This window comes from Palaemon carinicauda, chromosome 43 (genome assembly GCF_036898095.1).
Source record: "Palaemon carinicauda isolate YSFRI2023 chromosome 43, ASM3689809v2, whole genome shotgun sequence".
NCBI classification, from domain to species: Eukaryota; Metazoa; Arthropoda; class Malacostraca; order Decapoda; family Palaemonidae; genus Palaemon; species Palaemon carinicauda.
In genome coordinates this window covers 17,128,143-17,145,978 of record NC_090767.1, presented here as the reverse complement: position 1 = coordinate 17,145,978, position 17,836 = coordinate 17,128,143, and the positions used below count along the sequence as shown (strand labels likewise).

Genomic DNA, 17,836 nt, shown 5'->3' with positions numbered 1-17,836 from the left:
CTTAATTTTGCTTAACAAAAGTTATAGATTTATTTTATATCTCTCCGCCTCTTATAGGCCTCTTCGATTAACTTCCTTTTATTATAAACTTATTAAAATTAATTTTTATATTTGTTTATATTCGACCTTCCTAATAGTAGGCGGTCTTTTCTTGGTACCGAAGTTAATTAACATTGAGCCCGTCATTTCGGTTTTACCTGTTAACATATTATGCTATTTTAATGTCTTTGAAAGAATTTCTTTGATAGTCTAGTACTGTTTTCAAAGTTGAACTAACGTTTTTTTGTCTCTGCAGTTGTTGACGTTCAGAACGTTCAACTTGCACTCTATCGTTACGATAGAGATAGACTTTTCACGGTTTCACGTTGCAGTAAGAGTAACCGTGTCTAGCGTTTTGTTCATTCTTTCTTAACTTAATGGTTTTGATCCTAATAAGGAACTTTTCATTTTGGGAAATATTTCAGTTTTTCCTTTAACAATAATATGTTTTAACGATATATATGATTGGGCTCTTCTCTCAGGTTCTAAGTCAAGAGAGAGAGAGAGAGAGAGAGAGATAGAGACGGAGGGAGAAAGAGGAGGATAAACGTTTCATTCAAGCCTGCCAGGCGTACGAGTAACGTTGTTATCGTCTTTGCTCTTCTCCCTAGTCTCTTTAGGGGAAGAAAGTAAACGTTTCTAGAGTGATCTAGTGTTTAGTCTCTTTCCAGCCACTGAATTATTATCTTTCATTAGATTTTTCTGTTACATTGTAATTCTGTTTTCGCAATTACTAACTTTTGAGAAAGGATAGAATTGCGTGTTTCAGGTACAAACCACTTAAAGTTTCGAGTTCAGTGAAATAAGTGCAAACAGAAAATCAAAGTGATAAGTGATTAGCGCAAAGTGTGTCAGTGTTGTGCGTGAGGGTACTTCTGTGCGCGCCAGTCGTCCTCCCAGTCCGGGACCTCTTGCAAGCTCCCAAGCCCAGGGGAGAAGCAATGTCGAAGGGCATAAGGGTTCAGCAGGCCTTGATCGGCGCACAGAAGTATCCTCGGTGGTTGTGGGCGTGTCTTACCGAGACCGTCACTCCCACCCGCAGACGATTGAGCCCTTATTTTGCTCGTCTGCAGTAGAAATTTAGGGGAGAAAACGCTGGTCTCAGGTCTCAAGACCTCTTAAACGTAAAGTCCAGACCTATGCCAGACGTACGAAGTTAGAGTTCAACAACCCGGATGCAGTCATTGGGTTAGCTCTGACTCTCCTCAGTCATCAGTTGAATGCACTCCGCCTAAGAGGAGTAAGGTTCTGCCGCAACAGATCACTGCTGTTAAGGCTTTACCTCAGCAGACCTTAGTGTCTGCCGACCCCAAGTTGACTTTACTGCAGTCCATGCAGTCACAACTTTCGGTCTTGATGCGTGAGTGTCGGGCTGAGAGTGTTGCGCCTCCGCCTCCGCCTACACTCCCTCCGCCGCGCCTGATCGCAGTACCACCTGCCAGGCGTACGATGTTGAGCCACGTTCTGAGTTTGCTGTTCCCAGTGGTGTTCAGCCTCCGCCTTCTTTAAGGCAACCTTTACAATGGGATCAGGAGGATTATACCTCTCTTCCTCCGCCTCCACTTGCTGCTCCACCAGTGATGCAACACTCGGTTGAGGTACAACAACCTCTCCCGTCCTTGAGTCAGTCTCCTCAGCTCTCGCTGCAGCGAGCTCAACTCTCCACAAGGCAAGCACCACTACACCTTAGCCTTGCGCCTCAGGAGCCTCAGCTTGCGAGACATTTACCTTGTTCTGCGCAGCCTCTACCTCATCGCGCTCCGCTCACACCACAGGAACAGGAACTTGCTACTCCGCTTCCGCCAACCGCTCAGCAAGCGCAACCCTTGGGTTCAGCCACTCATGCCAGGAGTCAGCCTCCTCCACCCATGCGCCTACCTTCTGCTACTTCCTTTGATCAGCCTTTGCAGACTGAGCCTCAGGTGTTCCCTCAACAGAGTCTTGAAGAGGAAACCACAACTATTGTTGTTCTAGCTCGTTCTGACTCTGCTGTTCAACATATCTTACCTCCATTTTCAAACCTTATGATAATGGAGGTTATTTGTATTACTTATAAAAATATATTTGTATTCCTTGCAATATATTTTTAACAATATCGCAGAATATGGCAAAAATATGAATCATGAGTTATGAATGTAAGGTAAATATTATGTTGATATTTAAACCCCATGCAAGCATGCATAAAGCACTCTAGCACTGGTCATGGAATTTCTGAGAAATGTTAAACGCCATGCACACGCTCTGCTTACCTTACAGCATGCTCTACATACAGCATGCTCTGCTTACAGCATGCTCTGCATACTACATGCTCTGCATACAGCATGCTCTGCATTCAGCATGCTCTGCATACAACATGCTCTACATACAGCATGCTCTGCATACAGCATGCTCTGCATACAACATGCTCTGCATACAGCATGCTCTGCTTTCAGCATGCTCTGCATACAACATGCTCTGCATACAGCATGCTCTGCATTCAGCATGCTCTGCATACAACATGCTCTACATACAGCATGCTCTGCATACAGCATACTCTGCATACAACATGCTCTGCATACCTTACCGCATGCTTCTCAGTCACACATCTTTGGTTGTTGCCAACTCACTAGACTGTCAAGCAGTTTCATAACGTTGCCTTCTAGTCTGCTGCTTTTGCACCAGTGAACCCTCACTGAGAGAACTTAGCTTTTCTAGGATATGGTCCCTGTAGATGAGAAAGTTCTTTTCTCCCTCCTTCTGATATTCCCTTGAGGACTCTGTCATTTGGAGGGAGCCTTTAGCTGCATAGCCTCTTATGGTCTTTTATTTAAGCATAACATGCTTCCAGGGAAGGTAATGGTTCCACTTCAGTCGCTAATCCCGTCTGTTACCACACCTGCTCCCATAGACCTTGAGCTGTGTTGCAAGACATGCAGTCCAAGCTTAGTCCTTGTTAGAGGATTTTTTGTTTACGGAGTCAATGTGTCACGGGGAAGACGTTCAACAACCAACAGAGGTGACTTGTTGTGACGCAGTGCGGCAACCTCAGCAACCCGATAAGGAGTTGTCTGTACGACCCAGACAGTCTAGACAGATTCGGGTTGTCGCTGTACTTCCTCGCTTGCCCATGATTGACAGTTCACAGACTGTGCAGCAGTACCATGATCTTGTGTCCGGCTCCGTCAGACGACTGGCTTTTAAGAGCTCCCACAAGTCGTCGCTGTCTGGAGATTTTCAAATGGACTATGGATCTGACCAAGGAACTGGGCCTCCTGGTCAATTTGGAGGAGTCTCAGCTCGTTCCATCCCAGACCATTGTCTCCTTGGGTATGGATCTTCAGAGTCGAGCTTTTCGGACTTTTCCGTCGGCCCCAAGGATCTTCCAAGCCCTAGAATGCATCCAGAGCATGCTGAGAATGAACCGATGCTCAGTCAGGAAGTGGATGAGTCTAACAGGGACACTTTCATCGCTGGCCCTGTTCATCGTGTTAGGGAGACTCCACCTCCCCCCCCTTCAGTATCATCTAGCTGCTCACTGGATAAAGGACATGACGCTAGAGACGGTCTCAGTTCCTGTTTCCGAAGAGAGGAGGTCTTCTCTCGCATGGTGTAAGAACAGCTTTCTTCTCAAGGAAGTCTACCCTTGGCTGTTCAGAAACACGACCGCCGTCTCCTCTCGGACGCATCAGACACGGGCTGGGGTGCGACTTTGGACGGACAAGAATGCTCGGGAACATGGAATCAGGAGCAAAGGACACTTCACATCAATTGCAAGGAGTTGTTGGCGGTTATTCTGGCCTTGATAAACTTCAAGTCCCTCCAGCTTAACAAAGTGGTGGAGGTGGACTCTGACAACACCACAGCCCTGGCTTACATCTTCAAGCAGGGAGGGACTCTTTCGTGGAAGTTGTTCTAGATCGCAAGGGACCTACTCATCTGGTCTAAAGATCGAAAGCTAACTGGTAACGAGGTTCATTCAGGGCGGTATGAATGTCATGGCAGATCACCTCAGACGGAAGGGTCAGGTCATCCCCACAGAGTGGACCCTTCTCAAGAATGTTTGCAACAGACTTTGGGCCCTGTGGGGTCAGCCAACCATAGATCTGTTCACTACCTCGATAACCTAGAGACTCCTGTTGTATTGTCTCCGATTCCAGACCCAGCAGCAGTTCACGTGGATGCTTTTCTGCTGGATTGGTTCCATCTCGACCTGTATGCATTCCCGCCGTTCTAGATTGTCAACAGGGTACTTCAGAAGTTCTCCTCTCACAAAGGGACACGGCTGACGTTGGTTGGCTCCGCTCTGGTCCGCGAGAGAATGGTTCTTAGAGGTACTGCAATGGCTGGTCGACATTCCCAGGACTCTTCCTCTAGGAGTGAACCTTCTAAGTCTACCTCACGTAAAGAAGGTACACCCAATCCTCCACGCTCTTCGTCTGACTGCCTTCAGACTTTCGAAAGACTCTCAAGAGCTAGGGGCTTTTCGAAGGAGGCAGTCAGAGCGATTGCCAAAGCAAGGAGAACATCCACTCTCAGAATCTATCAGTCTCAAGGGGAAGTCTTCCGTAGCTGGTACAAGACCAATGCAGTTTCCTCAACCAGTACCACTGTAACCCAGATTGCTGACTTCCTGTTATATCTAAGGAAAGTAAGATCCCTTTCAGCTCCTACGATCAAGGGTTACAGAAGTATGTTGGCAGCGGTTTTCCGCCACAGAGGCTTGGATCTTTCCACCAACAAAGATCTACAGGACCTCCCTAGGTCTTTTGAGACCTCAAAGGAACGTCGGTTGTCCACTCCAGGCTGGAATCTAGACGTGGTCCTAAGGTTCCTTATGTCATCAAGATTTGAACCTCTCCAATCAGCCTCTTTTTAGGACCTCACATTAAAAACTCTTTTCCTCGTGTGCTTGACAACAGCTAAAAGAGTAAGTGAGATCCACGCCTTCAGCAGGATCATTGTTTTCACATCTGAAACGGCTACATGTTCCTTGCAGCTCGGTTTTTGCTAAACGAGCTTCCTTCACGTCCTTGGCCTAAGTCGTTCGAGATCCCAAGCCTGTCCAACTTGGTGGGGAATGATCTGAAGAGAGTACTTTGCCCAGTTAGAGCTCTTAGGTACTATCTAAAAAGGTCTTAACCTTTACAAGGACAATCAGAAGCCTTATAGTGTGCTATCAAGAAACCTTCTTTTCCAAGTTCTAAGAACTCAGTTTCTTACTATTCAGGCTTCTGATTAGAGAAAAACATTCTCATCTGAAGGAAGAAGACCTTGCTTTGCTGAAGGTAAGGACACATGAAGTGGGAGCTGTGGCTACTTCAGTGGCCTTCAAACAGAACCATTCTCTGCAGAGTGTTATGGATGCAACCTATTGGAGAAGCAAGTCAGTGTTCGCATCATTCTATCTCAAAGATGTCCAGTCTCTTTACGAGTACTGCTACACCCTGGGACCATTCGTAGCAACGAATGCAGTAGTAGGCGAGGGCTCAGCCACTACATTCCCATAATCCCATAACCTTTTAACCTTTCTCTTGAATACTTTTTATGGGTTGTACGGTCGGCTAAGAAGCCTTCCACATCCTTGTTGATTTGGCGGGTGGTCAATTCTTTCTTGAGAAGCGCCGAGGTTAAAGGTTGTGATGAGGTCCTTTAGTATGGGTTGCAGCCCTGTATACTTTAGCACCTTTGAGTTGATTCAGCCTCCCAAGAGGAACGCTGCGCTCAGTAAGGAAGACGATCTTATTAAAGGCAGAGTAACGGTTCAAGTCGACTTCCTTACCAGGTACTTATTATTTCATTGTTATTGTGGATAACTGATTATATGAAATACGGGATACTTAGCTATCCTTTTGTCTTGTACACTGGTTTTTCACCCACCCCCCTGGGTGTGAATCAGCTACATGATTATCGGGTAAGTTTAATATTGAAAAATGTTATTTTTATTAGTAAAATAAATTTTTGAATATACTTACCCGATAATCATGATTTAATCGACCCTCCCTTCCTCCCCATAGAGAACCAGTGGACCGAGGAATAATTGAGGAGGTGTCAACAAGAAGTACTTGAGTACCTGGCCACAGGTGGCGCTGGTAATTACACCCCCTTCTAGTATTGTGATAGCTGGCGTATCCCTCCATAGAATTCTGTCGGGCAACGGAGTTGACAGCTACATGATTATCGGGTAAGTATATTCAAAAATTTATTTTACTAATAAAAATAACATGTTTACTAATTTGAAAAAAAATAATAATTACTGAAAATTAAGTAACACAAAAGACACTCTTTCTAAGGGTAAGACAAAGTAACCTTTGATGAGGTTGTCACAGTTGGCACATCTTAGTTATATGCTCTCTTGTCTATGGGCTTTGCATATCGGTACATCTCAAGATGCAAACATTGTCTGCCCTTAAGGACTACAGTAAACAGAATGTCAACATGCCACCTACATTGTTTGCCAAAATGGAGTAAACAATATCAACATGTCAACCACATTATTTCAAAAAGGCATCTAACACAACTAAATTTTCCCTCTCTTACCCATGCGAGTCCAAAGTCCCATAATTCCCGCTTTTCTTTTTCAAAATAATATTCTCTATTGAGACCTGTGCAACGAGAAAACTTCTTATGTCTACTACTATTTCCGCAGGTGGCGTAGCAGAAGTCTTAGGGGTTCTAGCATCAGTTAAATCTTTAGTACCTTCTTTGCGGATGGAACACCATCAATAACCAAAGAAAGCCACAACCTTCTATCAATGTTTGTTGGATGTACACTGAGGGCAGGAGTAGCATTCACATGTATTTCCCTCCACCTAGAAGGAGTCTGGACGGAAGGGGTTTCCTTCTCAGAGCTGCGGGCGATAGCTGACTTCTGGACGGGTAACCTGTTGCCCACACTGCGTGACATGGTGGTTAGCCGAGCCACAGTGTAAGCACAGGATGAGCTGTCTGCGACACTCATTCACGATGTGCCCTGGTTTCTCCCACCAAGTACAGTACCTCCTCTGGAACTGAGGAGACCTATCCGGGATGCGCACTGATGACAGGCGCACTTCCACAGATGCAGGCTTCGGGACAGGTCGAGGAGGTGTACTTGGGTAGACTCGCTCGGGTGCAGGTGAAGTTTGGAGGCAGCCATGTCACCCCTGTTAGCATCCGAGCTGCGCCATGACTGTCCCACACAACTAATGGCCAAGTCCTCTGCCATCTGGCTTTGCTGACAGGTTGCCTCAACAAGAACACCCAACAGGTGTAGGGCATCCTGCCAAGTGGCCTGATGGCCGGCAGAGATGTTGATGGTGGCCAGAGATTGTTTCAGTCAACTCGCAGCTTTTCTTTGCATCGTTTACGTCACAGCTCTTTTTGGTCTAGGTTACGTCGAGAATATGCTGACTTACACAAAGAGGCCAACGGCATGGCATAAATTTTCAACAGCAATGGGGTTAGATGGCTGCTCGCAACTCCTGCCCCTTGCCGTTGTACCCCAGGGTGCAAGATGGTGATGCTTATTGCTTGCTTGAGTCTCCCATAGTACCCCCAAGGCACGAGTCTCACGAGTTATTTCCCTTTTGGGTCATCTATGAGTCTTGTAAGCTATGACGCTGTAATACTTCAGGGTTATTGCGTACATCGTGACCGTTGGGCACAACAAAGCTCATAGAGTTTTGTGAGGCCAAGCCCTTCGGGACCTGGGCCTCTGAGTTTTGACCTCTCACAAGGGAAAACCTGCCCTTCTTTTAGTTCAGCACAACCTTATTCTTCTCCTTCTGAGCAAATACCTTCTGTGGTAGGAGGGCATAAGTACCTTGCTCCATGATGCATCAGCGTGTGTTAGCAAAGACACTAGTCTTACAGAGAAGTCATGCGCATTGTTGCACACTCATCCAACGAGGGCTAGCATGGTGTGTGGGCGAGCGCCTCTGTCTAACGAAGGTTTGCTTGCAACCCAGGTTAATCGCCATATTACTCATAGTGAATTGGCGGGTCCCTACTCACCAGCCCGCAGAGCTTCAGTTTGGCTGTTGTCTCAAGTACATGTGAATAACTTTGGCAAGTTTTAAAAGAAGCCACCTGTGGTTCGCATTGTTGTAGGCTGCTGTTAGGTCTTAAATTATTACCCTTGTGATTTTCCCAAGCTCAGAGCCATCCTCAATATACTGAGTGAGGCTAAGTACCTGAAAGCAGCAGGATCTTCCTGCCTGGAAGCCAGCCTGGTCTGGTGTCAGTTGATCTTCGACTGTGGGAGCTATGCGGACCATCGTCATCTGTTCGTACAGTTTATATAAGGTGCAGAGGAGAGATACTGGCCGATAACTCTTAGGGATCATTGGGTCTTTGCCAGGTTTTAGCAAGGCCACAACTTTAGCTTCTCTCCATAGTTTTGGGATCTTGAATGTTCTTGCAAAGTTGTTAAGAAGTATCAATGCTCATGATTTATTCCTGTTGCCAAAGTGCAGCATTATCTCAAATGTAATGTCATCCAGACCAGCAGCTTTTCCAGGTTTATTGTGTTTCATGGCTTCCTGGAGTTCTTCAACAGTGAGTGGTTTAATCTCGTTATTCTCTTTCATTTCATACTTCATTCTTTTGTGATATCTTCGTTCTTTGTCATGTGGCTTCCCATTAAGTAAGAGTTGTTTTGCGCCTGCATTAGGTGTTACGGTAGCCATTCTCGTTTGGGTGTTCTTATCCAAGTTCAGTTGACTGATTGTTTTCCATGCTTTCTTGCTGTTCTAAGTCATATCTGTGTTGGTTGTCAGTTCTTGCCATCTCTCCTTTTTCTCATTGGCTACAGAGGCTAATAAAAGTTCTAGTTCAGTGGTGCTTTAGACAGACGGTTCTAAATTGTACTGTTGAGCGGGTTGGGCTTATACCACCCACCAGCTAATGACCCCCAGCTCGTTATGAATTTTAAGAGCCGACTTCCAACGTCACAGAAATCAACCTCTCGTTAAAAGTCTCAGGTTTGTTTGATTAAAAAAAAACGGATTTTGAGCGAAGCGAAAAATCTATTTTTGGGTGAGATAGCCATGTCATCCTGATGGAAGGTTCCTTTAAGTAGCTTCCTAGGGTATATTTGACTACAGTGATATTCCCAGAGAATTTAACTTAAGGTCTCCAGAATTCTAACTCCTGGCACGAATATCCTTAAAGTTTCCTTTAAGGATATCGCATAATATCAGGGGACGTATTCTTGACACGCCACATAGCAATATGCACCCCGCATAGCGTTTACACTTTGAGGGGGAAAAGTGGCAAAATAAAAGAGGAGCCGTTAATATGGTTCCCTTCCTCCGTTACTGTTTGAGTACTCAGATGGTGGCACCATCGCTGCCATCTTTATTCCTTTAAGCGTTGAGCCGGTACTACAGATACAGTTTGTTCCAGTACGGAGTACTTACCTCGAACTACTTTCTTAAGAGGATCTGGGATCTCCCCCTCTCTCCGTTACCTTGTCGGGGCGCTCCGGGGGGGAAGGATACTCGCCCTGGGGCGACCCGGGGTCAGCGCGTGAGGCTGCGCTTGTTAGATCGTCAGTAAGCATCTGGTCGCGGCGTAGATAACATCTCGCCGCTCTCTCTCTCTTATCCCGTCCGATCACCTTGTGTACCACGTGTTCCTTTGTGTTCTCCATCTCTTGTGTTCCCACGTGGTCCCTTGTGCTCCCACGTGTTCCCGTGTGTTCCTTCCCTTGTGTATCACATGTCCGTGTTATCTCCCTCATCTTTCCCTTGTGTTCTTGTGTCGTTTGCGTGTCGCTTTCCGCTATGGAATCCCAGCGTCGCTGTACCGTGCCCCAAGCTGGTAAGTCTTGTGGAGCCTGGCTCTCTAAGCCCGAGGTCGACCCACACACACTGTGCTCCTCGTGTCGGGGGAATAAGTGTTCACCTTCCTCCACGTGCCAGGAGTGCGAGTCTTGGCCGGAGATGCAGTGGACTTTGTTCTCCAAAAAGAAGAAGAAGGTATCCAAGAAATTGCCGAAGTAGCCAGGCCTTTCCTCGCCGTGTACGTCGCCCTCAGCGCAGTCAGAAAGAGGTTCTCCTTCTCCTTCCCCTACCCAGAGTAGGGGACGAGGTAAGTCCGTTGCGGTAAACAGCCCATTGCCGTTCCCCAAGAGTCGGATGTCGGGGAATCTGTGGAAAAGGGGCCTACGCAGACGAGTGGGGAGTCTGCTAGTGTGGCGGAAGTATGTGTTGTAGACGATGGTCTGGTGCCCGCAGGACCCGTCTCAGGTGAAGACCCAGTGTGGGGGAATCCCAAATCGGCTCCTACCCCCACATCGTGGCAAGGTTTTTCAGGTTCAGCGGGTTCCGGGGTTGGTCGGGACAAAGAAAGGCAGCCCACGTGTTCATCCGATCCCGACTCCATTGTGTGGACGGTGCCTAGGATGCCCTTCAGGTCGCCCGTGAGGAATGAGGAGGAGTTCGAAGGGTGGTCGCCTCTCGGCCCGCTATCCGCTCACCCCCGGCGCCCTCGGCTACGCTTCCGCCGGGCTTCATGGAACCCTCGACCCCGAGATCCAGACCAAGGACCCCTAGGAGGCTCGTCATTGAGACGGACGGCTCGGCGAGCTCTTATTCTTCAGACGATTATTCTTCCTACGATTCCTACTCTTCGGCTAGTTCCAGCGGACGTGACTCCAGGAGGAAGAGGAAGCTGTCCAGGAGGAGGAGACCGAGCTCACACGCCATCCTGGCCAGGAATAGGTCGAAGTCCTCGAGGAGGAGGTACAGGAGGAGGAGCTCCCCGAGGAAAAGGTATATCACGGTGGTTCGCCACCGCCGTGAATCCAGCAAGAAGGTCGCTGCTCCAGTGCCTACTTCGGTAGCTGCGGGAGCCGCTTCCGTAACCTTGCACAGTGTCTCTTCGGCCCCATCTTGTCGGGTGCGGCCGTTGGCACACTTTCAGTTGCCCCGACCTAGTAAGTCGGCGGCTCCACCCATGTGTCGGGAACTTCCGCTGGTTGGACCCAGTAGCTCAACTTCATCACCTTTCATCACAGCGGCTCCGGCCAAGTTCCAAGATACGCCGCTGTCGCAACCATCGACTAGCACCGCCCGCGTTACCCCGGGAGGAGGTAGACCCATGACGGCTACCTCCGCCCCGGCGGCTTTACCTGCGACAGAGGCGCCCGCTCCATCGCTCCGCCAGGAGGAGAGGGATGCCTCCGCTCCCACGGATCCCTCCGTGATCGATGAGCTTTCCGACACGGAGGTACAGATTGTAGACGATGGATGGAGCATGTGGACCGTTTTGTTGCAGGCCCGAAGAACTCGTTGAGGGCACAGGGTTCCTCCAAGCTCCTGCCGTGTCTTAGGATCCAGAAGAAATTTTATGTGCCCGACGGGCGTCACTCTGGGCCCCGCACGGTGGAGGAAGCGGTCGCTACCCTGAACCAGGGTAATCCAGACGAGCGTAGGCTGAACGCACCGGTGGTCTTCTCGCAAGCGGAGGCTGCCATGATGGAGGACACGTCTCAGGACATCGTAAACGTCACTTCTTGGTTGGACTGGTGGGCGTGCACCCTAGCAGGCTTCCAGCTAGCTCACGACCTGTCAGTCCCCGAGAATCAAGCACTCTTACAGGAACTGATCCGCTCGGGGGGCAAGGCCATGAAGTTCCTAACTTTTTAGTCCCTTACCCAGACGGCCAACTGGGTTCTGAGGAGAAGGGACACTATTCTGAACAGGTTGCCCCGTAGACTCCCTGAGAGGGAATCTAAGTTCCTGAGAAACTCTCCCAATTGGTGTGAGACGGTGTTCCCCTACAAACAGTGACTGAGACGATGGAGAGGGTCAGCAGGATGAAGGTTACAACCGAACCCAGACAGCAGTTGAAAAGACGGCCCCCGGTGAGAAGAGCCACTACAGACGGGGCCTACCCGCCTACACCCCCAGCTAGGCAGGAAGCTTCTACCCCTTCTTGGCACCAGTCTCCTCGGCCCTCCAGAAGGAGTGGTGCCCAAACTTAGGCCTCCTTCAGGCCAAAGTTCACAGGCTCAAGGAAAGGCCGTTCCGTCCGTCTCCTTAGGAGGAGATAGGAAGAGAGGCCCCCTACACCTTCCCACGCCTCAGGTGGGGGGATGCCTCAAACACTATTGGCAAGCATGGCAGGACAATGGAGCGGATCCAGGGAGGGATACAGGATTCCCTTCCTGTCAGATCCGCCCCCGCTGATTCCCGAACACCAGGCAGAGTGTCTCGCGCCTAAGGACTCAGAGAAGAGGACAGCCCTACAAACAGAAGTGGAAGCCATGTTGGACAAGGGAGCCCTGCAACCATTTCTCGAGCCTTCCCCAGGTTTCTACAGCAGGCTCTTCCTGGTGGAGAAGGCGATGGGAGGTTGGAGGCCAGTCATCGACCTCTCGGCCCTTAACAAGTTCATCAAGAAGACTCCCTTCAAAGTTGACACGCCGAAGTCAGTACTGGCAGCCTTGAGAGAAGGGGATTTCATGATGTCCCTGGATCTCAAGGATGCTTACTTTCAGATTCCCATTCACCCCTCCAGCAGGAAGTTCCTCAGAGTGGGGTTCTCAGACTCTGCAGTTCAAGACTCTCTGCTTCGGTTTTGCGACGGCTCCACAGGTCTTCACGAGGGTGTTCGCCCTAGTTTCGGTCTGGGCACACAAGCAGGGCATCAGACTGATCAGGTACCTCGACGACTGGTTGCTTTTTTCAGCCTCAGAGGCAGACTTAACGTTTCAAGGTTCTCTGCTGATGCAGTTCTGTAAGGACCGCGGGATCACGATCAACCTCGAGAAGTCCCAGTTAGCCCCCACCACCAGGTGATGTACCTGGGGATGGTACTGGACTCCCAGCTAACGAGAGCCTTCCCCTCCCAGGAGAGGTTGAGCAATCTAGACCAAGTGATTCGCCCGTTCCTAGCTGGCACTCCGGTGAGGGCCAAGGATTGGCAGAGGCTGGTGGGTCACCTAGTCTCGGAAAATTTAGTTCCACAGGGCAAGCTCAAATTAAGACCGATCCAGTGGAACCTGAAGGATCTCTGGTCAGCGGAGGAGTCCCCGCAGAAGATAGTTCCTGTGTCCCCCTCCTCCAGGGACACTTCTCTGGTGGTCCGACAGGAGTCACACGTTGAAGGGAATTCCGTTCGGCTCCGTTCACCGCCGCTCCCCCGGAGATGCTGCTCTTCACGGACGCATCAAAGGAGGGGTGGGGAGCGCATCTCCTTGAGGAAACAGCAGAGGGGAAATGTTCAGAGGAGGAAAAGGCCCAGCACATCAATTTCCTGGAGCTCTTGGCAGTACGGAACGCCCTGGCGGAATTCCCCCGTCTCTTCCGGGGGAACTCAGTGGCACTCATGTGTGACAACGCCACGGTGGTGGCATACATCAAAAAGCAGGGAGGCTTAAGGTCAAGGGAATCGTGCGACCTCACAGCTCAGATCCTGGAATGAGCCGAAAGGAACCACATTCAGTTAACAGCCAGGTTCATTCCAGGAAAAAGGAACGTTCTGGCAGACGGACTCAGCAGGACAGGACTGGTGGTGGGGTCAGAACGGTCTCTGCACCCCCAGGTGGCACAAGAAGTTCTCCGGCATTGGGGCTCCCCGGTGATAGACCTGTTCGCCAAAAGACTCAACGCCAAACTCCCCGTATTCTGCTCCCCAGTGCCAGATCCGACAGCAGCGTTCGAGGACGCCTTCCAGCACTCATGGGACGGTCTCGACGTCTACGCATTTCCCCCCTTCGGGATCATCAGGCAGGTTCTCAACAGGCTGAGACAAGCCAAGTCCACAAAGATGACTTTGGTAGTGCCCTGGTGGCCAGAGAGGGAGTGGTTCACGGATCTTCAGGACCTGGCCACCCTTCCTTCTTGGCCCCTGCCGACAAGAGAAGACCTTCTAAGACAGCCTCACTTCCAAAGGCTACACGAAAACCCCCAAGGCCTGAAGCTTCACGCTTGGAGGTTATCAAGCGACTGCTAAGAAGGGAAGGCTTCTCAGATAAGACTGCTGACAGGATGTCGGGATATCTCCGGAAATCCTCATGCGTCGTATACCAAGCTTAGTGGGCAATGTTCGTTAGGTGGTGTGCTACTCAGAATCTGCGGCCCTTAGACGCTTCGGTCCACAATACCGCAGACTTCCTAGTCCATTTACGGGATGACAAGGGAGTATCCATTCCAGCCATCAAAGGGGTCCGTGCGGCACTGGGTCAGGTTTTCCAACTCAAGGGCATCAATCTAGGCACTTCCCGCCACATCTCCATGCTGATCAGAAGTTTTGAACAAATTTGAGACCCCCACTCCTCGAGGGTCCCCCAGTGGGATGTGGCCAAGGTTCTTAGGGCTCTCTCGAGCCCCCCCCCTTCGAACCGCTTAAAGACATTCTGGACAAGGACCTCACCCTCAAGGAGTATTCTTGTTAGCCCTTGCCTCGGCCAAACGGGTGAGCGAGCTCCATGGGTTGTCCTTCGAGGTTTCACACTCGAAAGGGTGGAAGGACATGTCGTTAAGTTCTTACCAGAGTTCGTGGCGAAGACCCAGAACCCTTCAGTTGCGGATCCCAGGTTCGAAGCATTCTCCATCCCAGCGATTCCGCCCTCGGGCAACCCGGAAGACCTGCGTTTGTGCCCGGTAAGAACTATCAGGAAATACCTCAGTAGGACATCCAAACTCAGACCGGCCATCAAGAGTTTGTTCGTTTCCACAGGTCCAGTCAAGAAGGCGGTGTCCAAAAATACCATATCCTTCTGGCTTAGGCAGGCTATGAAGAGGGCCTGCGAGAGTGATGGCTCCATGGTGCCTGGGACCCCGAGACCCCATGATATTAGGGGCCTTAGCACATCCTTGGCCTTTGACACTAACATGGCGGTGGGCCAAATCTTAAGGGCAGGCACTTGGGCTAGACAGTCCACGTTTACAGCCCATTACCTGAAGGACTGTACGAGAAAGTCCCTGGATGCTTTCTCCATTGGGCCGGTCATTTCGGCCATGCAACAAGTTTAGTGGTTTGGGCCCCGGGTAGCCCCTGGGAAGTCATCGTAAACGACATAGGTTCCTCCTTACTCTCCCCCTTCCTTGCTACCCCCCTTTCCTTTATCCCATCCTTTTTCATATCCCCCTTCCAGGTGAGAGGGGTACATTGAGGCACACCATGTCTGGATTATAATTAAAGGTGAGTTGTACATAAGGTAGACTTTTGCGTGCTTTCCCCTGCTCTCCTATCTCTCCCTGGCTAATCTAGACCTAGCCTCCTATCTAGGTCATGGGCCCCAGGATGTTTCGAAATATTCCGAACTGTAAGCCACTCCCTCCTCCTAAAGTATAAGTCTCCTAAGAAAGTAGTTCGAGGTAAGTACTCCGTGTTGGAACAAATCACAAATCTTAAGTAACTTGTATTTTTCCCAACAGTACTTACCTCGAACTACTTTCGGGTTATGACCCACCCATCCTACCCCGAGTATCTTACAGGAGTTCGAGGAGGACTTAAACATACGCTTACTGACGATCTAACGAGCGCAACCTCATGCGCTGACCCCGGGTCGCCCCAGGGGGAGTATCCTTCCGCCCCGGAGCGCCCCGACAAGGTAGCGGAGAGAGGGGGAACTGCGCAATAGTCTTGGTCGGTAGAATGAGGGATCCCAGATCCTCCTAAGAAAGTAGTTCGAGGTAAATACTGTTAGGAAAAATACAAATTACTTAAAATTTGTGATATTCATAGAATTAATCCTTAAAATCTGTGGGCCAATTTGCCCTTTTTTTCTTTTCTTTTCCTTGACCAAAGATGTTTTGTGAAAGAATATTTGACTTTTATGTTGTATTTATATTTTGTGATTAAAGAGACTATGCATTGTGTAGACACGCTTTGGTTTTTTTTTTATTTTGATAATGTCAACTCATACATATGTTTCTCTTTCAGAAGACAAGGGTCATGACCCTGATCTGTACAGCGGTCACATATCGTCACTGTCCATTCGTTTTGAGGATGAGGAGGGGGTTGGATATGATGGTGGATTATCCGTTCGTCTTGGCCGCAAGGATTTTCCTCTGTGGGAGCAGTGTGAACTTGATCCACATCTTATCCAATGAAAGGTAAATTCAAAAGTAAATGTTATATGAAGGGTAGATTTTTTATATTAAGAATTCATGAAGTATAGATGGTATGGAGTTTCTGCTAGGAGTAGCCATAGTTAGTAACAGTGTCTCTGTTCCTATGCTGATATAAACTCTTCATCATTTAATGAAGAGGATGTCTTCAGCTAGGCTGAAATGGCCTCTGAGTCATAAACAAGTATCACGTCACTCATTTCTTCGACAGCAACCAGTATGTACGTATGTACTGTCTCTGCTCTCATCTTCCTACAGCTGGACCTTTCCTTACTTTCTTTTGTGATAAGTATTGGGTTTTCTCTTTTTGCTATGCATTACCCCTCTCTCTGTGAGAGTGGAAACACACCGAAAGGTAAGCATTTGGCGAAGAGACTTTAATTCCTATGAAGATACAAACCTTTGATTCTCAATCTGTTGCGTACCTTTGCTAAGGGCGTGACTTACAGTTCCCCTTCTGAGGAGTTCGTTCACGTTCTTCCTATCAGGAAGACAGTCAAGTTCTTGAACCATAACTCAACTCTTGCTCTGTGGTAGTGCTTCTTCGTGAGGGACTTCCTCGTTTTTGCCTGAATGTTCAATCGTTCCTACCTGCCTGTTTTGAAGTTATCGTCTGGCTGGTGTGCTTGACACCGCCAGAGTGTCCCTGGGTTCAACCCCTGTGTAAAGCAGTCCCTGTGCTCCCTTGCGACAAAACTCCAGTGTAGATGTTTTGTATTTGGTGAGGAAGCTGTTGTAATTTACTCCTGCAAGAGAGCGCATGAACCATTGGCAAGGAGAACTAAAGTTCTCTCTCTCTCTTCTTCCTCTACCAACCTCTCTCTCTCTCCTCCTCCTCCTCCTCCTTTCTCTTCGTCGGACATTTCCTTTTCGGGAAGAGGAATGTCGCCTAGGAAGACCTTTCGGTACAGTTCCTTGGAATTTAATGATCGCTCTTCTTAGGGAAGGAACAATGGATGGTCATTGCCGCTAACGGTACATTCTGGGTCGGTTTCCGCTCTTGCACTGGTTCTAGGTGAGCGGTCCTTCTGAACCCAACACCTTAAGTGTTTGAGGGTAAGGTTACACATCCTCCTGCTATGAAGGGAGAGGTGCTCTTCGTATGGTACGTCTCATCGAGAGCAGGACCAGTCTCCCGGTTGTCTCTTCTGGTACTGGGCTGCACCAAGTAGAGAGATGGTAGTCACGGATCCTTCCCCCTTGTCTTCCTGTGCTTCCTAGGATCTATCGTCATTTTTCGTGATTGAAAGCATAGCATTGCCTCACGTGCTTACGAGTACCGGGCTGTGTTCTGTGTTCTTACGAGCATAGAGCATTACATCTCGTGCTTACGAATGCCGGGCTGTGTTCTGTGTTCTTACGAGCATAGAGCATTACATCTCGTGCTTACGAATGCCGGGCTGCGCTCTGTGTTCTTACAAGAATAGATCCACATTCCCATCAAAGACAATATGATTATCATCAATTCTTAAGAAAATGCATAACTGGACTACAACACATACTTCAGCTGATTCGTCCAAAGCTTAAGACGAGAAACTGAAAGATGGACGAGGTCTTTCAGATGCCGAGATACATCAGGAGAGAGATTTCCTCTTTAGGTGTTCTAACTATCTGCTTTGTTAGAGCAAGTTCTTTTGCTTTCCTTTCGATGCTTTCGTCTCCAAGAGGTCTTGCATGTCAGTTGCAAACTGGCAAAAACATTGTTTGATTTGTTAAATTTTATTGGATATTTTCACTAGTTATTCCTAAACACA

General features: G+C 48.8%; 1 protein-coding gene and 1 long non-coding RNA gene across 4 annotated transcripts in view; one reads left to right on the top strand and one right to left on the bottom strand.

Annotated features, from left to right (window-relative positions):
- LOC137633937 (uncharacterized) overlaps positions 1–17,836 on the top strand; it is a 249,298-nt gene that overhangs the window by 11,622 nt on the left and 219,840 nt on the right. For 2 of the 3 annotated variants that reach the window (XR_011042363.1, XM_068366167.1), the window contains one exon: positions 15,895–16,067. Coding sequence is in view for 1 of the 3 variants with exons in the window: in XM_068366167.1 (XP_068222268.1) it covers positions 15,895–16,067 (173 nt within the window). In the remaining 2 variants the exon portion in view is untranslated. The remainder of the gene's footprint in view (positions 1–15,894; positions 16,068–17,836) is intronic. The other variant, XR_011042364.1, reaches the window with a different exon arrangement.
- LOC137633939 (uncharacterized) overlaps positions 1–17,836 on the bottom strand; it is a 359,450-nt gene that overhangs the window by 282,441 nt on the left and 59,173 nt on the right. The gene's annotated exons all lie outside the window — the stretch shown is intronic.